At 50.9% G+C, this 26,724-nt stretch overlaps 1 protein-coding gene across 2 annotated transcripts in view; it reads left to right on the top strand.

Moving 5' to 3' along the window:
• The window catches only part of CDH4 (cadherin 4), a 475,216-nt gene that overhangs the window by 336,217 nt on the left and 112,275 nt on the right, over positions 1-26,724 (top strand). For both annotated transcript variants that reach the window (XM_043480167.1, XM_043480168.1), the window contains exon 3: positions 9,524-9,750. In XM_043480167.1, coding sequence (XP_043336102.1) covers positions 9,524-9,750 — 227 coding nt within the window. The remainder of the gene's footprint in view (positions 1-9,523; positions 9,751-26,724) is intronic.

Raw genomic sequence — 26,724 nt, 5'->3', positions numbered from 1 at the left:
AAGAGCAAAGAATCTGGGCAGGGCCATGCCCCTAGGGTCAACTCCCAATTCTGGAGAACCCCCCAACATCCTTGGCTATTAGCAAGGCTCCTAGATTCTCGAGATCAGATATGGACCACGGGGCCCTTCCCCCTTCCAGTGACACCCGGATGTTGGAGGAAGAACATCCTTCACAGCCCAAATCTCTAAGCGTGGGAATGACACAGGTGTGGTCAGTCATTTATCATGCTGTCCTCCAGCTGTGACCTGGGCACCTCCCACACCTGGCACTCAGCAGGCCAGTTGGCAGGTCTGCAGCCAGATTCACCAGCATCACCCCTGCTGGCGCCTTGTGAGTGCAGACAGAAGGACTGCCAACCTCCTCTTTCACCAAGGTTGGGACTGTCTCTTTCGTCAGAGGACCCCCCCAACTTAAAGGCCTCGGGCTCCATTCTGATGGGGTGTCAGTGGGATTTACTAACAAGGAGCTCAGACCTCAGTTCTGACGGCCGCTGCAGAAGGAATGTCTGTGTAAACAACCTTCCTCGGATCTGGAGTCGCTGCCTTCCCTCAACTCCCCAAGCCCTCTGTCTCCTGAGACACCTGCACCTCTGTCTTCCTCAACAAAGGACTGTTAATTAGTCCCACAACTGAGAGAAGTACCCCTCCTACGTGGGCTCAGAACCGTTCTGAAACTGAAGCCTTGTGATGCAGTCCCAGCTCTGGTGGGCAATGTGTGGAGAGACAATCTCTGCCTTTCCCACCAGCATCCCTGGATTCGTAGGGTGTGTGAATCCTCACTTAGGACCCCAGGAGCTCATCAAAGCAGTACTGGGGCGGAGGTCACACTGGAAAACACAGTCACCCAGACCAGGGCGCACACTTGGTACCACTTCCACCGATGTTTCCAGGAGAGAAAAATGGATATGAAGTCGGGATAGCTGGATCACTGCGCTAGACTCATTATAAAAGAAACCTGGGGGAGAGGCAGGTTTCCCGTTGTCTGCCATAGATGAAATGGCATCAGAGAGGTTTTGGTGTTTTGTTTTAAAATGGGATTTTTAACATCTCTGAGACAGAGTGTTTTCTCTGGAGAAGATGTGTCTGATGGAGAGTGAATATCCATTTTTTAGTAGATTTTATATTTTAGAGAAGTTTTAGATTCATGGGAAAAATAGAGCAGAAAGTAGAGTTCCAGACACCCCCTCTTCCCTGCAGTCTCCCCTGCTATTAACACCTCCTGTTGTTACAATTAGTGCAGGACATTGTTACAACTAGGGGTTTCCCTGGTGGCTCAGAAGGTAAAGAATCTGCCTGCAATGTGGGAGATCTGGGTTCAATCCCTGGGTCAGGAAGATCCGCTGGAGAAGGAAATGGCAACCCACTCCAGTATTGTTGCCTGGGGAATTCCATGGACAGAGCTTGGCAGGCTACAGTCCGTGGGGTCACAAAGAGTCAGACAGGACTGAGCAACAACACTTTCACTTTCACTAATTACAACTAGTGCCAGACATGGTTACAGTGGATGAACCTGCACTGACACCTCCCATCACCCAAAACCCACAGCCAACCTTAGAGTTCCTTCCTGATGTTGTATATTCTTTGGGTTTGGACCAATGTGTGATGACATGTATCCACCGTTACAGTATCACAGAGTATTTCCTCCACCTGGAAAATCCTCTGTGCTCTTTTCCTTTTCATCATTCTCTTCCTCCAACCGCTGGCACTCCCTGATTTTTTAAAAAATATTTGTTTTTATTTATGTATGTGTTTGGCTGTGCCAGGTATTAGTTGTGGCATGAGAACTCTTAGCTGTAGCGTGTGGGATCTAGTTCCCTGGCCAGGGACTGAACCCACGCTCTCTGCATCGGAAGGCAGAATCTTGACCACTGGACCATCAGTAAATTCCAGCCCCTGATGGTTCACTGTCTCCATATTCTTTCCTTTTCCAGAGTGCCATGCCATTGGACTCACACAGTCTGCAGCCGGTTCAGATCGGCTGCTTTCACTGTAACATGTGTTTACGTTTCCTCCACGTCTTGTCATGACTTGGTGTATCCCTGGATTCCCATTTTTAAAGCTAAGGGGAATGGAACTCGTGCATTTATTCCAATAGCCTTTAGAGGAACCCCATGGCAGGTGCTGGGATTCACAGTGAGGAAGGCAGGCCTCATGCCTGGGGGCCCAGCACACTTGACCTAAGTGGTTGAAGCCATGTGAGCAGGGCAGTGGCCTTGGGGGCACAAAGGATGGTCCCCCATATTTTGGGGGACAGGGAGCCCTGAAGGGGGGCGATCCCTGGGCAGGAGAAAGCATTCCTATACACAGAGCAGAGGGAAGCGAAGGGGGTGCAGGGTGGGATGGAACAGTCCTGGGTGGCTGAGCCTCGGACCGCAAGGAGGGAGACCATGGTGCAGCTTAGGTGGCCCCTGGGGACACACCTGCACACACAGGACACCTCAGGGTTGGCAGCCACTTGAGCAGGTACAGCCAGTGATGGATGGAAGGAGGGAGAGGAGAGGGAGGCAAACATATTTATTCCTCAGCACAGGCCCAGTTACAAGATCACCTCTGGCTCATTTGATCTTTCTCAATTCAACTAACAAGAAAAATAATAAAACTAGAGGTTTCATAACCGCGACTCACGTCTCCAGCACGGCAGACTCCGGGAGATGCAGCCCGCTGCCCCCATAAATGTCAGCACGCTGATGCCGGTGCCGACAAAGAAGCAGATCAGGGGTCGCCCGTTCCCAGCACATTAGCGCCCCCTTCCTGTCAGGGAGCGAGCAATCAAAAATGATGAGGGTAGGGAGTTGAATGAAACCCTCCTGGTTGGGGGGGCTGCTGTGCCCCCTTTCATGGGTGCCGCGCATTCTCAGCAGATGCTGTGGATAAGCATGGCTGCATCTGTCTGCTGTGAGGCAGCAAGATGGGCATGGGGGAGGGAACATTCTCCTAAGAAAGGGCTTTGCACAGTCCTAAAAAAGAAAAGAAGCAGGTCTCTGCTGTTTAGCCCAGGGCCTAATTATGGGGCTGCACACACAGAGCAGCTTGGACTCACCGGAGCCAGGGCCCCATGCTGCTGAGTCCAGCTTGCGAAATGTGCAGTTTTGACCTGTGAGATGTTCACCAGCTGAAACATTACAAATGCCTTGCATTTGGGGTGTTGGTTAGCTACGTTATAAAAGTACCTGGGGCCCGGTTGGGAAATGCTGGCATATGTAACAACTCGGGGCCCATGTAGCACCAGGCTCGGGGAGGATCTGTGGAATTCCTGGAGTGAATGAGTGCATTCCACAATGTCATCTTCTCCCAGCAAGAGCAGTTTGCTTGTTGATAAAATGAGGGGTGGGATAGATGGCTTCTGGGGCGTGTTCCAGTCCTGACATCCTAGAGGTTTGAGACACCCCTTGGAGATCCTGGCGAGAAGGGGAAGACATCTCGGGCATCTCGGGTTCTTGGCGGGGCGGGCGGGGGACGGGGAGCATGGTACCCAGAGTGTGGACGCGTGGTTCATGCACGCTGGCAGCTTCCAGGAGGACAGCCTGGACACCCCCTTCATGAAGCCTTCACCTCCCTCCAGGGCTCAGGTGCGCTGTCCCCTTCTCCCAACTTCTCCTATGAAGTCAGTATCCCCTCACCCCACCCTCCTCTCTCTCTGACCTGTGCTTGGGCCAGGAGGGGAGGGGCCCTGAGGAGGGGAGCTGGCGTCCCAGGGCACGGCTGTTTACAGGGAGACTTTGTGAGCTCTGGGCATGCGGGGCCTGGGGGACTGGGGTCTCCAGGGGCAAGAAGCAGAGAGACCCTTCTCCCAGTCCTTGCAGCAGCCCGGAGGCCCTGGAAACTGCTTCGCAGTGAATTCATACACCATGAATTTCACCATTAATGTGAGCAACAATCCAGTGGCATTCAGTACATTTGAGTGTGGAGCAGTCATCACCTCTCCCTAGTTCCAACACTTCTCGTCCCCCAAAGGAGACCCCATACGTACTGGCAGACACTCCCCAGCCACCGGCCACCACTTGTCTGCATCTGTGTTCAATGGCTGCAGTGCCAGCCCTCCAGATGGGCAATGGCAATGGTGACGGTCTCTCGGGGACCCCCCAGTCAGCAGGCAGCATGCTGAGGGATAATGGGAGACCCCACAGGAACACAGCCATGCTCCGTGGATGACCCACAAGAGACTCCCTCGGGGGCCCCCAGGACAAGGGTGCCGGGAGTCCTGAGGTTGTGCAGGCGCTGCCAGTCTCCTCTCTGTCCCCCACCCCCACCATGGAGGGCCTCCCTGCACATCTCCCTGGTGATCCATCCTTGCTGGGTGGGTGGTGAATCACCTAATTGCAGAAGCCTCTCCTGGATTCCTCACTCTTTTTCTTCCTTTTCTCCATCTTTTCCTGGCTCTTGAGTTCTTCTCCTGCAAGCAGACACGTGTGAAGTGGGTACAGGGGATACTATGATCCACTGTAGCTAACTTTTGAGGACGTACCTCTGAAGTCACAGCAGTGGGCCTCTAACTCAGTTCACTGGCTGTTTCTATGGCTGGGAAAGGCTGTGACCCTCTCTCAATGTTGGCTCCAGGAGAGGGTGTCACGTCCGGTACACCCACTCAGCCTCAAAGGGCACTGGACCTTCCTAGAAACCCCCAGAGTTGGGGGGTGAGGGGCTCTTCCCTCCCGTGCTGCGTGTGTGCTCAGTCACTTCAGTCATGTCCAACTCTTTGTGACCCCCAGGCTGTATACAGCCCACCAGGCTCCTCTATCATGGGATTCTCAAGGCAAGAGTACTGGAATGGGTTGCTATGCCCTCCTCCAGGGGATCTTCTGACCCAGGGATCAAACCCGCTTCTCTTTGGTCTCGTGCATTAGCAGGGGGTTTCTTTACTGCCAGGTCACCTCACCGGCTGAGCTCCTTCCTGTGTGCTTATTCTGACCCTGGCTTACCCGGCAGCCCAGCTCCCACCACACCGGCTCTCAGTCCTTGAGAGTCCACCCTTCCCCCCCCATCTTTGCTCATGCTGCACGCCTGGAAGCCTTCCCCAGCCCAGGCCTCCTGGGGACCCTTTCATCCCTGGAGCTTGGCAGAGGCACCAGGTCCTCATCCTGGGAAAGCGCTCCCCGCTGGCGTCTGGATCAGGCTGTCTCAGAACCAGGCTCCTTCCTTCACACAGAGCCCCCCACCCCCCAACCCCTGGGAGCCACACCCCGTGTGATGACCACCCCCCCACCCTGAGCTCCATCTGGCAGGGATGTGCTTCTTGCTGACTGTGGCATCTGTAAATTCACAAGAACGGATGGATGGATGGCGCTTCCCATGGGAGCTCTGTGTGAGCAGCTGCCTTCTCCAAGGGCCAGGGCCCTTCCAGGGGTGGGCAGAATGCAGACCGCCCTGGGGCGGGGGAGGCCACAGAGATTCCAGCAATAACTCAGTGGACCCGCAGTGGGCGTGTTGGCGGGGACACCACGAGGATGACAAACAGAGACTAACATGTACACAGCATGAAGGAAAACACGCCTCAGTGACAGATGGCTGGCCGGGTGCATCCCTGCCCTTGGTCCCAGCCCGAGGGCAACCAGCCCAGGGTGCCCATCAGCCTCCACTTCATTTTCCGGGCTTCCTGGTGAGGGTCAGCGAGGGGAGGCCCCTGGAAGATGAAATCCTACTCTTCTTGAATCTCCTGGTGTTCAGCCTTTCCCATAGTGTCCAACTAGACAGTTTCCTGGGTGTTGGGTTCTTGCATGTGCTTCTCAAATAGCCATTGACAGTGCTGCTACTGCTGTAAACGCTGGGCTTTCTCAGCATCAAGTTACATTTCAGGAGCAGAGTGGATGCTGGCGGCTGTCTGTTCTCAAAATAAACAGGGCTTGGAAATGGAATCCAGTCTAAAGGGAGAGGCAGGCTCTCGGGGGCCAGGCCAGCTGGGAAAGGGGACCTAGGCTTCCAGTCATGCAAGACGGTCAGAATGTCAAGGGCTGGCTGACCCCACACCTCCTGCAGGGCTCCCCACCCAGGGGCCCCCAGCCTGGCCTGCTCTCTGTTAGATTCCACCATCCACACTGCCATTTCCCAGTCACCACCCACCCGGAGCCTTCACTCTAGGGGTTCCTAGGTAGATCTCCAGAGCCGGGAACCACAAGCCCATGAATATGTTTGTGCAGTGAATGACCTTGTGTGACTTTGGCCAGTGTCTTTGCTCCCCATCTCCTTGGATGGGTGACATGCTGGGATGCAGGATGAGCTGGATTCATCCAGCCTCTGCCTGCACCGGCCCAGCTTCACCCTTTGCTGCTGCTCCCAAAGGCTGGTGCTCAGAGCACCTGCTGCTGGTCAGATTGCAGACCCAGGGTCCCAGCTGCATCCCCAGGAGGCTTGCCAGGGTGGGCGTGACTGCAGAGGTCAGCTACACCCCACGCAGGCCCTCCACACCCTGGCATCCCAGCAGGGGCACACACATCACCCCCTACCCCTGGCCCTGTCCTCAGGTGGGTGGCCGAGTCCTCCCCCCAGGACCACCAGGCCTCCCACAGCCCACCACACCTCCAAGAGGACAGGGGCAGTGGGGGCTGTGACTGTGCATGTTTCATCAACTGGACCTAATTTCTCTCAGGAATCCTTCTGCCTCTTGTCAAGTTTGTTTAAAACTAATGGAAGCAATTAGCAGGCCTCAGAGATGTGTGGCGGATCTGGGTTGCGGGGAGCGAGCACCCAGGGGGTCCACATCCCAGCCACGGATGGAAGGAGGCGCTGTCACCTCTCCAGGCAGGTTTCTCCAGTGGAGCCTGGAGGAGGTCATGACCCTGGTGCCTGCGACTCTGCACAGGTGTCTTCTTCCCACGAGGCTGGAGGACATTCTCGGACATTTGTGCTGGGTTCACAGCACCCGGCCTGGCCCGAGAGGAGTCCATGGGCGTGCAACGGCCCGGCAGCTTCTGATCCCTAAAAGAGAAGGACTTTACCTGCAGACAGGAGGTAGATCCCAAAATGAAAAAGAACAAGAAGAGGGAAGTGGATTGAAGAGGAAGCAAAGAGAGAAAATTGGGCAGGATTCAATGAGGGTAGTAAATGCCTCCGCTCGGCTAACCCCCGGCTACAGCGCCAACTCTGAGCGTCCCAGCCACTGATAAAGAGGCATCCGCCTTGAAAAACTCTCCAGGAAAATACAAATGGGCTCCTGGGTGAAGCAGCAGCTCCTGCCCAAGACCCCAGATGTGTCTCAGGGGAGTCTGCCCCCTCCCCCACTCGCCAAGAGCTCACTTCCCATTTTTATGTCAAGATATAATGTTTGTAACCTTCTGAGCAGTGTTTGCATGTTGAGAAATCTAAACCCACATTTCTTAGGGTTTCAGGTGGGAGCTCACTTATTCAGAGCTAAAGTGCCATGAACGCCCCTGGTGTCACGAAGAACAAGCTTTCCTGATCTTTCCCTTTGACAGAGAGACAGTCACCCAGCAGTGCCCAGGAAGGCACTGTCCTGAACTCTCCTCCTTCTGAAAAGCCAGCTCCCCGACTCTGCGTGCACTCGGAACGGCCCCCAACTTCCCACAGACACGTTCCAGCTCCCGCTTCCTCACTGACATGGGCTCCGAGTCTCAGACAAGGTGGTGAAATGAGCCATTGTGTGGGGCCAATCAGCCAGCCTGCAGTGACCCAAGCCGGAGGCCAGCTGTGTGTTGTCCCAAAGCCCCTGTGCCTCCTCAGGAGGGTCCTAGTCAGATCCCGACAGTAAAAATGGTCTTAAAGGCACCTGCGTGGAGAGGCTGGCTTTATCATTGTAGACCGCATCTGATAGTGCCATCTTCAATGTCCTGAGGGTTTCCCATCCATGGAGGACGTCCAACCCCTGCAAGGTCCCTGCTCCTATGGACGGTGCCCCAACCTTCCTATTGTGGCAGCGCCTACGCAGGTGATTTTTTTCTCTGACATCTGCGTCCACACTTCCCTCAAATGCCGCCAAAGCTCTGCACTAATTAAAAAAAATACAACATCGTCACTTAATCCTGAAGAAATGCAAACTCCCCGCTGCTGTCCAGTCCCATTAGTGATATTAGAAATTTGCTTTCAGAGAACAAAGGGCTTATTTCTGTACTTTGTGCTAATCTCCGGCAATCACAGCATTGTCATTTTTATCTTTGTCAAAGACAATTGGGCGTCAGAAATGATTGATCCACTCAGTTTGTTGCTGACTTTAATTTGTATACCGTTGGGCGATGGTACAGTGAAAGCAGTCTAGTGTTCTCCTGTCACTTGGGAAACAATGTGACTATTCCCTCACCTGGGGGGCGTTTCCCTGGAGCCTCAACCCACTCGTCACCTTGGTTGCCCTCTTCCACCCTAGGACCTTGTCTGTGAACCCTGGAGTCTGTGCACACATGGAGATGCCTGGCTCCATCACACTGAAGAGCATTTTTGTATTAAACCCACAAGTGGGAGGTGTCGGTGACTGGGGAGATGTCTGGAGTGACGTATTTGAAATGAGGGAACGTTCATGTTATTTATTATTTCAAGGCAGCCAACAATAAAAGGTGAACCCGGGGGAAACATTTTATCAGAACTAACAGTGAGGAGCTTTTTTTAGTTTCTAGAATAAATAGTAATTAAATCATGTAAGCTGTGACAGTGAAATTGCTTAAAAAACCAATCCTCCCACCATAATTGCTGAGATACCCACATTTTTATAAATGCTAGGTAACTTTATCCATTCCTTTCATCAGCAGAATGTGACATTGGCTGTGGGTGCCTCGTAATTTACCATGGCCTCAGGTGACAGCTACAGAGGTACATGGATAAAAAGGTCATGATGTGGTCCCAGTCAACAGGCAGCTTCCGCTATGTCTTCTCCTGCAAGGAGGGGGCGGGGGGGCACAAGTGGTCCGGCGATGGAGTCACGGGAGGTGCCTAATGGATGTTTGGTATCAGTAGACCGTCTACCTTACACGCCTGCTTCCAGGTCATAAGAAAGTTCCAGCTATCCAAGGTCACTAGAGAATCCACTGAATCCTCTTCCCTCAACTCAGACTCCAGTTGAGCCCAGAGGTGGTAGTTAAGAGGGGGAGAGGGGGATGTGTTTGCAGAGATGAGAACAGCTATGCTTCAGAGAGAATGAAGCAAGTTCCTTGTGTTTTGTTGTTGTTCCTTTTTCTAAGGCCTCAGCTGATTCTCAGGAGGTAGAGATAAAAACCCCTGGACTTCCCTGGAGGCTCAGTGATAAAGAATCCACCTACAATGCAAGAGAGGCAGGTTTGATCCCTGGGTCGGGAGGATCCCAGAAGAGGAAATGGCATCCCAGTCCAGTATTCTTGCTCAGAGAATCCCCTGGACAGAGGAGCCTGGAGGGCTACACACAGTCCATGGGGTCGCGGAGTCAGACACAACTAAACACACAAACACAGAGATAAAACTCAGTACCTGAAGGTCAAGCAATCAGTTAAATAACCACTTTCTCAACCACATTAGAGACCCAGGTCCTCAGCTGAACGTAAGCTCTGAGCAGGCGCCTGCCCGCCAGGCTTTCCCCACCCACACTGACCTTATCCCCTTTCTCTTGCAGTCAAGTTCAGCAGCTGCCTGGGGACCAAGGGGACGCACTATGAGACCAACAGCATGGACTTCAAGGTCGGGGCCGACGGGACGGTCTTTGCCACACGGGAGCTGCGCATCCCCTCCGAGCAGGTGGCCTTCACCGTGACTGCGTGGGACCACCAGACGGCTGAGCGCTGGGATGCCGCAGTGCGGCTGCTGGTGGCCCAGACCTCGTCCACGCACTCCGGACACAAGGTAAGGCATGACTGCACGCAGGGAGGGGCTGGGCGCATGTCCTTCCTCCTCAGGTGGCTGAGCGGAGCCTGGTTGGCAGAGGCAGACACCTGAGTGGGTGGCACTGGCCTTGGGGGTGACCCCTGACCTCCCACCTTCCCAGGCAGGGCTGCCCACAGGCCCCATCAGTTTGGTGCAGTCATCACCACCCTGATGGTCAGTTCCTTTGTGAACAAGGGCCTCATGGCTTCATTTCTCACTGGACACCTCTCCTGTCTAAGCTTGTAACCCCCCAGCCTGGGGGCTCCTGAGACCTAGAGGACCGAGAAAGAAGACAGAGGCCACATGGCTGGCCGTGCAAGGCAGGCAGGGTAGCTGGTGTGACACTGATTCAGAGAGAGGGGAGGGGGAGCAGAGGGGGTCAGGGAGGGGGAGGAAAGGGAGGAGGGAGAGTAGGGAGGGCACACTTCACATAAACACACACCAGCCCATGTGCCCAGGCCCCCAGACTTCCCCTCTAACTTAGCTACGTGGCTATGTTGATAGGATGGGAGGGGTGAATTCACCTTCCCCCAACCGTCCCCCCATCCTGAAAGATCTCTCAGCCCCGTGTGCCCCAGGACTCCAGGCCCAGACCCCTCAGCCCCCAGAAATGCCCACGTTAGGTTTCCCAAGCCTGAGGGGACCAGCTCTGCTCACCTTGGCCCATGTTTCTGTAGCTGTGTTGGCCTCAGGCTGGGAGCTGCTAGGTCAGCAGAGAAATTGCGGCCCAGAGGACCCGCATGATGGGTCCCACTGCATGTCCATCTACATGAAGGTGGACCCGTAGGGAGGGAGAACCCTTGGGAGACCTTGTGGCCGTTGGTGTTATGATATGCATGTGGTTCACTAGAAAAGAAGCACACCAGTTAAAGCAAGACAGGCCGTCAGGGACAACATCCATCAGTATTCGCTCGGGACAGGCCCACAGGAAGTAGAGGGTTAGGCCAGATGGACCAGATGCCTTTCTATAGATTTGTCCAGAAACTCACAGAACTAAAGTGCTCAGCAAACCCCAGTGGGACACAGTCTGCAGGTTTCCCCAAACCTATTTGACCAAGGAGCCTTCTTTACAGGAAATCTTTCAAGGCAGGTGTTCTGAGGAACTCACTTTGGAAAACTGGGGCTGTGTTTCATTTTTGTCTTATTTTTAAGCCATATTTTTAAACCACAAGGAGGTGATTTAGGTTAGAAAATCGGTGACTCGGGCTAGCCTTATCCTGGGAGGTAGGCTGACACCTTAGCCAAGGACATCTTGAGTGCCCTCGGGGGTGTCCTGAACTAGGTATTGAAACACACTTCTAACAGGGGTGCCCTTCAGACCATGAGTCTCACCTTGAGGATGTTGAAAATCCTGAGATGGATGTGGTTTTCCATCCCTTCCTGAGTGATCATGACCAGCCACGCCATGGTGGGCAACATGGCCCTCATGGGGGCCCCTCCCTGCCAGGGCCGAGCCAAGGACAGCAGTGGAAGGCTTACATCTTGATTGCAATTGCAATGCGGAGAGGGTGCCTTGTGGGCAAGGAGCAGGGCTCTCTAAAGCCCATGGATGGCCTCAGATAAAAGGCACTAATTAAAAACATAATGACACCTTTTGTCAAGCATGTTAATGAAGTGATTTCTGAGGCAGTTAATCCCCTGATCTTCCAAGAAGGTGACTGCAATTAGACAATCCCCAGGATGCATGCACCTCCAACCCCGTGGCAGGCAGGGCCGAGAAGCACCCGATCTGCAGATTCCACGTCCCAGGTTGAGAGCATCCATGGGGTGACTATGGGGTCGCACCCTGAGCACGTGACACGTGACCATGTAGGCAGTGGGCACAGTCCCTGCCACCCACCTGACGCGGTCCTTCCCTGTTTACTTCCCATCGCCTTCGTTGCTAAGGGCTCCGTGCTTCCGATCTTCCAACCCAAAGAGCCCTGCTCTGACTTTCTAGGACCCTCCCCTAAGTGTGTCCACATCGATCCTCACAACATCTCCAGAAGTGGGCACTGTCGCTGTCCCCACTTCACAGGTGGGGAAGCTGAGCTGTCTGACTTCAGCCTCTTGATGCATGGGAGAACTGATGTTCCGGAAAGGAGTAAATAAGGGACGTTCTAGGCACAGCTAAGCCCAGCATCATAACAGAGCCTGGCTGCCCTGGATTGTCTGTTTGGATCAAGCTCTTCCAGCTTACCGGCTGATGTTCTGGGACAAGCATACAACCTCTCTGAGGCATATTGCTCTGGAAAATGGGACAGCAACGCTGCCCACATCCCACCCTAGGGTTGTTAAGAGGATTATGTGGGATGATGTCAGGTCAGACAGGGTGCAGACTCTATGAGAGCATTGTCCCCAAAGAGGTGGAAAATAGTAGATCTTATTGCTGTCATTGGCACAGTCCCAGCCCTCTGAGTTCTTTGCTGGGTCCTCACCAGGGTGGTGCCTGGGAGGACAGGGAGGAAGGTCAGTGTGGGACACTGGCGGAGGCACCCTTACAAAGACAGTGCCAACCTTTGAATGTCACTCTGTGTAAACGGATTAAGGTGATCCAGATGGCTGGTGTCTTTAGTCACCTGCCAGAAGCAAATGTCAATCTTCTCCGGTGGAAGGTATCCTGCCAGACCTCAAATTATATCTGTCTTCTTTTGTATACAATTTCTAGCACTCAACTGAAAATGACTGGAAGAACAAAATAAGATAACTAAAAATTAAGAGGAAAAGCAGATGATAATCAAAGACCCATGGGGTAGATTTACAATTATATTATTAATTGTAATCATTAAAAATAGATTAACTCAAAAAAAAAAAAAGATTAACTCTTGTACTTGGAAAAAAACAAACTGACAATATATTTTTCAAAATCTATCCATATGCAGCTTACAGGGCTTCCCTTATAGCTCAGTCAGTAAAGAATTTGCCTGCAATGCAGGAGACCTTGGTTCGATTCCTGGGTCAGGCAGATCCTCTGGAGAAGGAAATGGGAACCCACTCCAGTATTCTTGCCTGGAGAATTCCATGGACAGAGGGGTGCCTGGCAGGCCACAGTCCAAGGGGTCTACAGTCCATGGAGTCACAAGAGTAGGACACGACTTAGCGACTAAACCGCCACGATGCAGCTTACAAAAGATACATCTAAAAAGTGTAAGATACAGAAAAGCTTGAAGTAAAAGCATGGGGGCAGGGAAATACCAGGCAAATAAACAAGTATGAAATTAATGGTAAATTTTAGCTAACATCTATGAGTAAACAATAGAACATGCAGACAAAATATCAGTAAGGAAATAGAAGATTAGGAGCACAGAATTAAGAAGTCTGACCTTGGTGAAATGTACATAAAGCACAGAAACCAACTGCTTCTAAATACGGATTATTTACAAGTATACTCAGAATATTTACAAACATTAGCCAAACTTCAAGCAAACTTCAAAATGCTTCAAAAGTTTAGAATCAAAATGTAGTTTCTGTTCTTCTTACCACAGAGCAATTAAACTAGAAATCAATAAGAAAGAAAATTACTGAAAAGCCCCCATAGATTTGGAAGTTAAGTAAATGCCTTCTTATTAACCCTTGGGTAGAAATTAAATCATATGAAAATGGGAGACTATTTTGAACTGAGTAATAAAACTAGTTGGGATGTATTAATCACTGAAGTCATGCCGGATGGAAATGTTTAGCCTTAAATACATATATTAGAAGATAAAGAATGCAGAAAATCAGCAATTTTAACACTTATCTCAAGAAATTATAAAAATGGGAAATGAAATACAGAGCAGAAAGAAGGAAATAATAAAACAAAGAGGAGAATATAATGAAATAGAAAATAACAGAATCAACAAAGACAGAAGTTGGCTCAGTTTAGTAGTTTTAACTACTAAACTGTAGACCAAGAAAAAACCTGAAAATATAATGAAATAGAAAATAATAGAATCAACAAAGACAGAAGTTGGCTCAGTTTAGTAGTTTTAACTACTACATTCCTGTCTAGAATGACAGGAGAACTTCATGACCAATCACACAGACATTAGAAAGGTCACTTGAAGACATTATGTACAATTTATACCAATATATTTGAAAACAAAGATGGAATAGGTAACTTTCTAGAATATAAAATTTACCAAAATTAACATGAAAGGAACACCTGAACTGTTTTATTATTGTGAATAAAGTTTTAGCTCAGATTTTTATCACACAAAAAAATTACTCTCACCATGATGGCTCCACTGGTAAGTTTTACCCAAGCTATAAGGAGTTAAAACGCATCCTACAAGAGGGATGGCTTCCCCAACCAAAGGGGGACCATGTTAAAACCAACAGGAACTTTTTCCAAAGCCAGCAAGGACCTTGAAAGAACAATGAGAGAGAGGATTGTTACATGCCTGTCCACTCAGAATAGATGGGAAAAAAATCCTAAGCAAAATTTTAACACACATGAATCCACCCATGTTTACATAGGATAAACAGTGGCCACATTTGTCTGTTTCAAGAAATCAAGATTTGGTTTAACACTTAAACATTAACCCATGTAATGCAAAATAGAATAAACATCACATGATCTTCTGAAGAGTGATTGTTAAATTTAACTTCATTCAAGATAAAACTGTTCAGCAAATGAAGAAAAGAAACCATTCTTAATCTCACAAAGAGTATCTATAGCAAATATCTGAACTACAGTTGGAATACTCAAAGCCTTCCGTGACTTCAAAAATAGGACAAGGACACTCTTACATCACACATCAGAGCTTCATGCCAGTAAGTTTAGGCAAGAAAAAGAAATCGGAATAAATAGAACTAGCATTTTGTGTAGCTTATATAATTGTGAATGTAGAAAATCCAAAATAATCTGGGCTAATTTATTCAAATTAATGAATGATGTTAGCAAGGATGCTAGATGTAAAAGCAATAGCATCTCTACAGACTGCAGCAGATAGTGAAGGACAGGGAAGCCTGGCATGCTGCAGTACATGGGGTCGAAAGAGTTGGACACGACTGAGCAACGGAACAACAACAGACCAGGAATAGTTAGAAAATAAAATCTGAACCAGATACCAATTACAATAACATTAATTATACAAGACCCTTACATATTACTGAGAGCAATTTTTTTTCCTCTTTGGCTTCACTCTGCAGCTTGTGGGGTTTTAGTTCTCACACCAGGGATTGAACCCAGCTCCTTGGCAGTGAGAGCATGAAGTCCTAACCACTGGACCACCAGGGAATTCCCTACGTATTACTGAGAACACTTAAAGATCTTTGAAAATAGAGGGATACACCCTGTTCATAAGAGGCTTAATGTTATGATGATGTCAGTTCTACCCAAAGGTTTCTATAGATTTAACACAATCCTGGCAAAAATCCAACATGTTTTTTCTTTGCTTTTCTATAGAAAGGCTAAGAGCTGACTTTAAATTTTTAAACAGAAATACAAAGGGCTTCCCTGGTGGCTCAGTGTTAAAGAATCTGCCTGCAATGCAGGAGACGCCCGAGACATAGGTTTGATCCCTGGTTTGGGAAGATCCCCTAGAGGAGGGCTTGGCAACCCACTCCAGTATTCTTGCCTAGAGAATCCCATGGACAGAGAAGCCTGGTAGGCTACAGTCCGTGGGGTCTCAAGGAGTTGGATACAACTGAATGACTGAGCACACATGCAGGAATAACCTAGAATGACACAAAAATGGGAAGACCAGGTGTTTCAGACATCAAGACTGAATAAACCACACCAGTTTCTCAACCTCACCCCTGCTGGCATTTGGGGCCAGATCATCTCTGATGTGGGGCAGCCCTGTGCACTGTGGGATGTTTGCCAGCATCCCTTGCCCCCCTCCAGATGCTAGCAGCACCCCGCCACCCCTGTTTGCAACAAAGCTGTCTCATGTCATCGCCAGATGTTCCCCAGGAGCCCCATCTGAGAGCCACTGAGCTACAGTCATTAGATGGTGCTGTTTGAGATCAAACAAATGGAACAAAGTGGCCCAGAAAAAATATTTAACATTTTGGAAAGTCTTATCTTCATGGAAGGCTTCCCTGATAGCTCAGTTGGTAAAGAATCCGTCTTCAATGCAGGACCCCAGTTCAATTCCTGGGTTGGGAAGTTCTGCTGGAGAAGGGATAGGCTACCCACTCCAGTATTCTTGGGCTTCCCTTGTGGCTCAGCTGGTAAAGAATCCGCCTCCAGTGCAGGAGACCTGGGTTTGATCCCTGGGTTGGGAAGGTCCCCTGGAGAAGGGAAAGGCCACTTCAGTATTCTGGCCTGGAGAATTCCATAGACTGTATAGTTCATGGAGTCGCAAAGAGTGGGACACAACTGAGCGACTCACTTTCACTTTCATCTTCATGGATGTTTAACTTTTATACAACAAAATTCACCCACTTCACACAAATGACTTGATTTACCTTGTCAAATATGCACAGTGCCAACGCTGGCTCTTTTATGAGTGGCACTGGATGGCAGAGGCCAGTAAACTGCAGCTCGAAGGTCACATCTGATCTGCCACCTGCCTGCTGATGCCTGCAAGCTAAGAATGGTTTCTGTAATTTCAAATGGTTGTATAAGCACTTAAATTAATATCCTCGACTTTACTTCTTGGCCTGCAATGTCTGAAATATTTAACTGTGTGACCCGTTAACAAAAAAAATTGCCAAGCCTACTTAGAATAGTGGAGGAGGACTGTCTTTTCCATAAGTGATGCTGGGCCAATGGGGTACCCTAAAGGGGAAAAGTCAAGTGACCCGTGTGTTTGCTTAGTCACTCAGTCATGTCCGAGGCTATGCAACCCCATGGACTGCAGCCTGCCAGGCTCCTCTGTCCCTGAGGATTCCCCAGGCAAGAATACTGGAGTGGGTTGCTGTGCCCTCCTCCAGGGGAATCTTCTTAACCCAGGTCTCCCTCATTACAGGTGGATTCTTTACCATCTGAGCCACCAGGGAAGTCCCAAGTGACCCCTACCCCATGCTACACCCCAAATCAGTTCCAGGTAGATTGTAACTCTGAGTTTGCAAGACAAAGTAGACAAATAGAAGAGAATTGGGAGTGATGTGTGGGGAAAGCTTTCTTATACGTGATGAAGCACAGAGAATACAGCAAAGGTTGATGATTTGACTTCATGAAAAATGAGAATCTACTTATCACTACTTAAGAAAGCGGAAAGACTGTAAAGCAATTATCCTTCAATTAAAAATAAATAATTTTTTAAGTGAGAAGTTAAACCGGAGATGAGAGAGGATATTTGTGACACTTAATGACTGACAAAGAGGCATGTCCTGAATATAGATGAGTGTGCAAACTCAGTAGTGTCCAACTCTTTGTGACCCTGTGGACTGTAGCCCACCAAGCTCCTCTGTTCATAGGGTTTTCCAGGCAAGAATACTGGAGTTGGTTGCCATTACCTTCTCCACCTGAATAGAGAGAGAGCCTCAAATCACTATGTAAAGACAGATAACCTGATAGGAGAAAAATTAAAAACAACAAGCTGCCCATGAAAGAGGAGAGCCTGGTGGTAGATCCATGTGAGGACATGTCAACCTCAGCAGGCAACGCAGATAAAAGCCAAAAACCTACCAGAATGACTAGCCTTCGAAAGACTGGCAACACCGGTTCTCACATCGATGAGAACGAGGAGAAATGGCATTCCCATGTGCTTGGTGGGGATGCACTATGGTACAGCCTCTCCAATAACAATCAGCATTTTCCATTTAAATTTGAATATACCTTTGCCTAATTGAGAGGGAAACTGTTCCTCTTCTCACACCTCTGACACCAAAGCTGTAGGTTTTCCACCCCAGCCAATCCTCTGACTTTGCATGGACACCAACTGGGTGTTCTCTAATTTAACTCAATTCTGACCCTCACAGCCTGGAGTCAGCACAGACCGTGAGGCTCAGGGCTCAGTCCACAAGCCCACTTTCCTTCACATGTGGGTCACAAGTGTTGAGTCTCCTCCTGGTTACTCGCTCCTATCCAACTCAGTTCTCACCACCCACACCTCTGGTCAATCATTTGCTACGAAGTTTCACAGAACTGGGGACAGCACACACTTACTCTTCCTGGTTTATCATGAAGGAATGTCCAGGTCAAGCACTACATAGGGGGAGGTCCAGACGGGTCTCAAATGCAAGTGTTTCTATCCCCGTGGTGATGGGTGTACCACCCTCCTGCCACATGGATGTGTTCACCAACTCAGAAGCTCTCCATACCCCAGAGTTCAGGGATTTTTGTGGAAGCTTCATCCTGCAGGCATGATCCATGAACTCAACCCCTCAACTCAGCCCCTCTCCCCTCCCCAGAAGATGGAGTGGGCAGGGGGCTGAGAGCTCCAAGTTTCTAATCATGACTCAGACTTTCTGGTGACCAGCCCCCTCCAGGAGCCCACCCAGAGTCACTTCATTAGAACAAAAGATGCCCTATCACCTGGAAAATTCCCAGGGACTTAGGAGCCATGGGTAAGGTACCCCTGTCAATCCATCACTGCAGAGGTTGCAAGGGTTTCAAGAGTTCTGTGTCAGGAATGGAGGGCAGAGACCAATTGTGTATTTTTCATCATGCTGCTGGTCTTAGGTACAAGCCCAAAAGAAGTATGGACCCATTCATACCAAGAGCTCTGCACCAGAATTTGATAAACCTGAAAAGAACCCCAAGACTCATCAGCATTAGGTTGGTTAAGAACCTGGGGGTGGATTCATTCAGTGAAATTCTGTGTAGCAGCAAAAATGAACAGGGTAGGCAAATCCCACAGACATGCATCGAGGGATAGAGGGCTGGGAAATGCAGACTGTGGTCCAGACCTGGACAACGTGGAGTGTGTGTACAACCTCACAGAGGAAGCAGGAGGAGGCGGGCCTGGGGGGCTTTGAGGGATGAGAGGGGGGACCTGGGCCAGGTGTTCATTCTGTTATCATTCCTGTGTTTGTTTACTGAAGTTGCAAGCACTTTCCCACAGGTCGTTTATACTTCACAATTTCAAAGCATCTTTTCAGTGCATGTAGAGGGCTTCCTAGCTGGGTTTGGAAAGGTGGGGAGTTCAAGGGGAACACCGCAAGTGGGAGTTCTGCTGGTAGAAGGTTCTAGAAACACAAAGTGAAAGTGTTAATCACTCAGTCATGTCAACTCTTTGTGACTCCTTGGACTGTAGCCTGCCAGGCCCCACTGTCCATTGAATTCTCCAGGCAAGAATACTGGCCATGTCCTTCTCCAGGGGATCTTCCCCACTCAGGGATCAAACCCAGGTCTCCTGCATTGCAGGCAGATGCCCTGGTCTGATCCACCAGGGAAGTCAAAGGACCTGCTTCAAAGGAGCCATTTGCAAGGTTAAAAGTCCCAAGAAACTCTCATGAAAGGAGACTTGAAGCAAATCCCCGGAGGAGGGCCCAAAGGGACCCCCTAATTTCCCGGTTCCATAAATCCCTACTCTCTCACGTCAGGTCCCATCAAGCACGGTCTCCCTCGTCCGTCATTTCAGCGACTCTCAAGGCACGGGCAAAAGGAGCTTTACGGTCAGGTGAACCATAAACTCCTGGCAACTTCTCCCTTTCCTCTCCCTTCTTAGCAACCATTTAAAGGCGGTCTTTTTGTGGGTAATACCAGCAGGGCTGGAATCTGGAAGAAGGTTTTTGTGTGCAGTCTTGCAGGAAAGCTGATAGCAATTCAATTAGAAAATGCAAATGAGGTCACATATTTCCCACGGGAGAGCTGCATTGCCCCCAAGGAATTGGAGCAACGTTCGGCCTTGCAGTCGATACTGAGATCAAGTTCTCGCACCCTCGTCATCTGGCTGGCTGTGCATCACTTGAAAGTGTCAATGGGACCTGTGGGTATAGTTTGCAAAAAGGAAACTGTTGTTTATGAAACTAATATTAGATTGTAGAGTGTGTCAGCATCTATGAAAAATAAACTCTGTCACGTGTTATCCCGTGCCCGGGCCGAGATGCCAAAGCGCCATCTTTCCCTGGAATTTCCACCTCCCCAGGTGATGGGCTGAACTGTGCCCCCAGAGTTCCTGTGTGGAAGTCCTAGCCCACAGTTCCTCAGAATGGGACCAGGTTGTCAGACGGAATTAGTTCCGGTAAGGTCCTCGGGGCAGGGAGACCCTAATCCTAAGTGACTGGTGAACTTATTAAAGAGGAAATTTTAACACAGACAGAGTCCTTGGTGCTTCCCCTGTGGTGCAGCAGTAAAGAATCTGCCTGCTAATGCAGGAGATACAAGTTCAATCCTTGGGTCAGGAAGATCCTCTGGAGGAAGAAATGGCAACCCACTCCAGTATTCCTGCCTGGAGAATCCCATGGACAGAGGAGCCTGGCAGGAAACAGTCCATGGGGTCGCGAAGAGTCAGATGAGACTGAATGGCTAAGCACAGCACAACAGCACAGTCCCGGGCAGAACCCGTGTGAAGATGAAGACAAGGATGGAGGTGACCTTTCTGCAAAACAAGGACACCGCCAACCACCAGGCTCCAGGATAGGGGCCTGGGGCGAGGCTCTCGCTCAGCCCTGCGGGGTACTGCCCTTCACACACCTGGTCTTGGCGTCTGGCCTCCAGAACGATGACGTGAGTGTCTGCCATGGAAACCCCTGTCTGTGGTGGGCCCAGGACAGTCAGTCACCGGGGATGTCGCCAGTGCCTTCCAGCTGAGGTGGAGATCCGACCCCAGAGGTGGAGACACACACCGTCCGTGCAACCTCCTGAAGGTGGATGAGAGTTCGGAGCCTGCAGTCCTCTTCCCGCTGCTGTTCATGTCTCCAGTCCCGGTGAGGACATCGTGCCAAGACCACAGGTGTTAAAGCCCCATCCCCACAGTCTGCCTCTGTGAGTGGAAGGAGCCCGTCGGTATCACAGACGCCCAGATCGGCGACAGGACACAGAATAGAGGACCTGGCTGAGAAGCAGTTCCTGAGACCCCCCAACTCCGGTCCCTAAGGAAAGGCTGGCCCCGGAGCAGCCCTCCATGAGCGCCAGAGGACCAGCACTGTGCCTTAACCCCTACGGTGCCCACTTGGGAGTTTTAACCAAAGGGGGCCCGTGGAGCTTGCCACGCGTAGTGTCACCTTGGGAAAGTGCATGAAGGTCATCAGGTGGAGCCCGGGAAGCAGGGTGTGCACGCACCTTCAGAAAGTAGCAAGATGGTCCTTTTATGCTTTTCCAAAAGGTGGCCTCCACGTGACAGAAACAGTGACTCCCACTATGGCCCATACGTGACGGTACGGCCAGCGAGCGAGCAGACTGCTGTCCATGCGCCTGTTCTCCTTCGGAGGATGGCAGCCATGTGAATGAGCGATGGGGAGCTCGGTGCTCCTGCAGGTTTAGGTGGTGCCGCCCATGCGGGCCAGCTTCAGGCACAGGCTTGACTGCCTGGGGGACTCAAGAACCAAGTGTCCATGTCACAGGCCCACACAGACTGCCAGGAAGGAAATCCATGGTGACCACAGCGGGTGGCCCCGCCCAGGGATAGGTGATCAGTGTTAGACCTCAGTGGGTGCACAGTGCTCTCCAGAAATCCACAGCTGTTAACTCCACAAGTGCGAAGGCAGAAGTGAGTTCTAACCCCTGGAAGCTGCACCTTCTGCAGTTTCGGAGAGCTGCCGGCTGCCCCGGGGTGAGCAGGAGTGATACAGTGGAAAAGGGCCAACTTGGACCATGTTTCAGCCTGCTGATGTCCTTGAACGAGTGTCAGGGTCTGCGTTTTGCAGAGGAGAGGTGCCCAGGGTCCAGGCCCAGGGAGAAAGGCAAGACAGTCACTGGTCACTTTCCCTGGCCTATCGTGGGAGTGGGGAATGGCCCAGGGCTGGGCCGGTAGAGGGCAGAGGCTGCTGGTCTGTCCCGGGGGCCAGGAGTGCAACATCTGAGTCAAGACTGGAGATAAGAGAAGCAGGCAGAGATGGGAGCACCTTCGGGCTAGGGGAGCACCCTTAGGCAGGGCCCAGGCCAGGTGGCCCTTGGAGAGGCACTTGTGTCTATTCTAAGATGTATCGGGGTTCCAGGTGGGCTGAGAGCAAGGGTGGGAGTGTCAGGAGAGTGTATGCTCCTCGGTTTTTGTCTCGTCACAACAAAGATTTGGAGTGACGAACATTAAAGCCCCCCTCGACATGTCACAGCTCTCAGGTCTTGAACAGACCGTGTTATCACTCTCAGGTCTCGAACAGACCATGTTATAGCTCTTAGATAAATCAGGGTTACAGCTCTATTTTATTTAGATAATAGCAGGAAAATCCATCTTCGAGGCGTGAGGGCATGTCGACCCAAAGACCCGAAGAGAAGAGCGCCCCAGCGTGTGGGAGGGAGAGAGCTAGCTTTGGCTCCTCTTTTTATGTTTTTCTCTCCCTGGGCCTGTCCTATGTAAATTGGGCCAGCCTGGAGTGCTGTTTGTTTTACCTGAGGTTCTCACTCCAGTCCTCGGACCTTCCTTTGTTCTATTTTCGCGGACTTTTCCCTTCCAGGTCTTTTAGCCACTGCCATTCTGGACTCCTTTTCCCTATTCTAACTACCTAACAGGAGGGTGAGGCTTTTTCTGCAGCCACCCTGGCTTAGCCAGCACCATGCCCGGCCTGCTTCCTGCTGTGTCTCTGCTGAGAGAGAGGCAAGGAGTAGGCGCTGGTCAGGGCTGGTTTACTAAGTGGGATGAAGGCCCCCAGGGGCTGGCCCCACTGCCTCTCCTGCCCCATGGGGGCCATCGCATCTCACCATTGTGTTCTGGCCAGGCCACTGTCCATTCCCTGCTGCAGGAGGTCCCACCACCCAATACCCACCACCTGGATCCTAGCACCTCCCCCTTCTCAGCTTCTCTTAAGCCTCAGAGGGCGGAAGCCATCCCCACCCAGCCAAGTCCACTCTGCCTCCTTGTTCCCATGAGGGGACACCCGTCACTTCTGCAGGACACACCCCTGCCTCCTTCATTGCCTCTCCTGCAGCTGTGCAGGCACCAAGATGTGAGTACAAACAGAAAGAGACCCTCCCTCACCACCCACAAAATGCTTACCTTCATCCTGACCGAAGCCTTCCAGAACCATCCATGCTGACGAAACTGACCGTTTTTCTCACTAATTGACACCAATGCGAGCGATCCCAGCCAGTCCCATCGCTTGCAACTCCAGGAAAAAGCCATGCATTTTGGCTTAACTTGCTCATTTCATTTATTTATCTTCTCTTACTGTAATTGTACTTCTTTCTGTAAACTAAAGAGTAATTTCATTTATGTTGTTGCTATCAAAACATAATTGTCCTAATTCCCTAGAGCAGGTCCCCAAGCAGGGCGCTCGGAGGAGAAGCCTGGAGTTTGGGTTGTCACAGCGGGTGGGGGGGTGCTCCTGGCATCGCGTGGACCCAAGCACCCTACAAGTGCACAGGACACCCCCCCAAAGCACGCCCTGCTTCCACACGTTGGCAGTGCAGAGAGCCTAGTTTAGAGCCAGGCGGGATCAGGGGGAAATTCTCAGGCCCTAGGAGACACATTGTCTTGTGTCTTCGTTTTGTGGGGGATACAAGGCTGCAGAGGGCAAGGGATGTGCTTTGAGTGTCTGTTAAGAGAAATGAGGTTTTCAAACTACTTGAGAACACGAAGCTTCCCTGAGGATGCTGGTGATGGAAACAAGTTGCCTGAAGAAACAGGGCTCCGCGGTTCCCCAGGGATGCTCCCACCCCCACAGTCCCTGACCCGTCTGCTTAGGAAACAGCGGCAGTGCTGTCAGAACCACACAGCACCGCGACATCCGGCCTCCAGGTCAGGGCTTCCCCTTGTGAGTGATGAGCAGGGAGGGGCCACGGGACACGGCCCGAGTTCAGACCCCAGCCGCCGTCACAGCCGTATGAACCTGGCCAGTCCCTGGACCTCTGCTCGGGTATGAGTGACGACCGTGTCAGCTCGTCCCTTCCTGGGTTGTTCTGGGTACAAGTGAGCGAGGCTGGGGGGAGTCCATCCCATCCCCCACTCCACCCCACCCCCGCATCCCCCGCACCCCAGGCAGCGAGTACAGAAGTGTTAGCGTCAGACTTTCCTTCCAAATATGGATACACAAGGAAATAATCATGCTGTTTCGTGCAGGAGACCTTTCTTTGCGTGACTTTCATGGGAATTCTCAAAACAGTCTCCCCTTCTTAGAAGAGATGAGAAGTAAGAAATACCATAGCTGCTTTGAGGGGCAAGGATAGGGCATTGGTCTTCCCCATTGTGTTGTGGATGTAAAAAAAATTCCACTAAGTGCTTTTCAGAACCAAACTCATGCAAATGTTTGTTTAGAATGGCTCCCATGCTCTATTTGTTAAAGAAGGGAGCTATCTTTCTGTTGTTTTATTTTGTGTTTGTTAAATACCATTTTATTCTGCCGGTCCTTAGCTGCCATGGAAACCAGCCAGAAGGCTGCAGACAGAACCCTAGTTAAATATTTTAAATATACATGCTTGCAGGCAAACAAAATGTACCATTTTTCAAATGTATATTGAAAGGGAAGTCGGAGGTAGAGGAATGAACTATCTTATAGATTTTGGTGCCTCTCTTTTTTTCTCACGAAATCTAATTATCCTCAGTGAAAATCAGTACTAGACCTGACATTTGGGGGAGTTGGGATGGGTAGGACGCTGTTTCCTTATTTGAAGCATGTTTAACCCAAAGCTGCAAGGAAGCAATGAAAACAGGAAGGCTGGTGAATCAGAAACCAAGGAGAGAGCCGTAAATAACACTGATGCTTGAGGGTGGATCTCATGCACCTGTGTTCCATCACACGTTTGTGAGTCCACACGCAGACACAGTATGTCACCCCCTCATGTCTCATTCTGAGCACAGACCCACAAATTCTGTAACCTGGGGGCACCAAGCCCTACATCAGTCATGTTTCTGCTGGGATGGGCCAGCCCCTTCCCCAACATCGGGGCCACCGAGAGGGTCCGATGAGACTGCAAGTGATCTTGGTCACTCTGTACATAAGAAGGTGCAGAAGCAGGCAGGGCTTGGACGCTGGGCGCTGGTTAAAGGAAAGGGGTGGATACCCAGAGATGGAGTAGAGTGAGACTCACAGGCACAGGTTGACCTCTGTGATGAAAGAGAAGCTGCTGCTAAGTCGCATCAGTTGTGTCCAACTCTGTGCGACTCCATAGACAGCAGCCCACCAGGCTCTCCCGTCCCTGGGATTCTCCAGGCAAGAACACTAAAGTGGGTTGCCATTTCCTTCTCCAATGCATGAAAGTGAAAAGTGAAAGTGAAGTCACTCAGTCGTGTCTGACTCTTAGCGACCCCATGGGCTGCAGCCTACCAGGCTCCTCTGTCCATGGGATTTTCCAGGCAAGAGTACTAGAGTGGGGTGCCATTGCCTTCTCTGAAACAGAAGCAGCCCCAGCCTAATCAGGACTCCCAGGACCTTCCACCTGAGGACTTCCTCTCCCTGCATTTCCCAGAAAATTCAGTGCAGGTCCCAGTTCCAGACCTCTGACCCTCAGCTGTGCATCCACCACCCAGAGAGGTGCTGGCACGTGGCTCCCGGGCACATGACCAGCCTAGAAACCAGAGAGCAGGGAAGACCAGCAAGTTAAAGAACAGGATTCCCTGTTGCCTGCATCATCCCTTCCTTATCTGCTTATGCAAATTGCAGCCACAGGCTCCAGCCTCACAGAAGCCTTGTCTCTCAGCATTAAGGGTCCGGGCTTGCACTGCCCATCAATGTGTGGGGCACCTTCCCCAGGAGGAGCTGCCCGGGGTGGTGAGTGCCCACTATCACCTCTAGGGGGAGGGAGCCCACCCTGTGCCCCTTGATTAAGAAGCGTCCTCTTGGACATCAGGGTTACCTCGCCTGATGGACAGGTCCCACGGGGAGCTGGCTTGAACATTTTCTGATAAATTTAGCTTTTATTGAATCTGGTGGACTTGTGCTTATGCTATTCTCTCAAAAGTGGGGGGAGAGCTTCGCTAACAGACCAGTGGTAAAGAATCCGCCTGCCAGTGCAGAAGACACAGGTTTGATCTCTGGTCCAGAAAGATCCCACATGCCACGGAGCAACTAAGCCCTTGTGCTGTAACTACTGAGCCTGTGCTCTAGAGTCAGGGAGCCACAACTACTGAGCCCCTGTACCCCAACTCCTGAAGCTGGCATGCACCCTAGCGCCCGTACTCCCCAAGAAGAGAAGCCACTGCAATGGGAAGCTCGTGCACCACAACTGGAGAGAACCCCCCACTTGCCACATCTAGAGAAAAGCCTGCATAGCAACAAAAACCCAGCACAGCCAAAAACAAATAAATAATTTTTTAGTGGGGGAAATTTAAGGCACTGAGGCAGAGCAGCCCAGGACCCAACAGCTTCATGCAATGGCTGTGGGGGCGTCAGACTTCATCTGTGACCCCATCTTTGAGGGGCAGGGTGACTAGGTGCTCTTAAGAAACACACTGTGGTCTGGGAGTTTATAAGCCACTTCCAGATCCACGTCATCCCATGAGGGCAGAGGCCTCTGGGGAGCCGTCTTCTCTGGAGGACTGGAGCTCACTGCAGTTTGCTGAAAGGCCGGGCCCCCACGTGTGATGACCTGGGCTTGTGTCCCAGGCCCTGCTCCCCGTCCACCTGCTCCAGGCAACAGCCAAGGGCCCCAGGACCCAGACTGGCTCATAGTGGGACCCTCACCTGCACTCCCATCACCAGGAGAGGTGAACATTCTCCACTTACCCACAGCTAACCAGCTGACACCCTCCTCAATCCAGAATGGCTAAGAAGGAGTTTCTACATTGGAGACAGAGTCTGGGTTGTTTGTATTCCCTGCTCACTTCTGAGTGTTCTATGAGTCAGCTATTTGCTTACACTTGGCTCTTCATAATTCTGTGTTCCTACCAGTGAGCGGTTGGATAACAGGAAAATATAACCAATTATAAGTTTTTGCATGTAGATCGGAGGAGGAGCGTGTAACTATCGTCCTCCCCTGACACTTTTCTCTCTCTCATTTTTTTTTTACTTTTTGGAAAAAAAAGGAAGAAAAAAAGAAGCGATAATTTAAAACCTGCCCCAGGA

Source organism: Cervus canadensis, chromosome 10 (genome assembly GCF_019320065.1).
Source record: "Cervus canadensis isolate Bull #8, Minnesota chromosome 10, ASM1932006v1, whole genome shotgun sequence".
In the NCBI taxonomy this organism is placed as follows: Eukaryota; Metazoa; Chordata; class Mammalia; order Artiodactyla; family Cervidae; genus Cervus; species Cervus canadensis.
The sequence above is the reverse complement of the archived record's forward strand: the minus strand, read 5'-3'. Positions and strand labels throughout refer to the sequence as shown.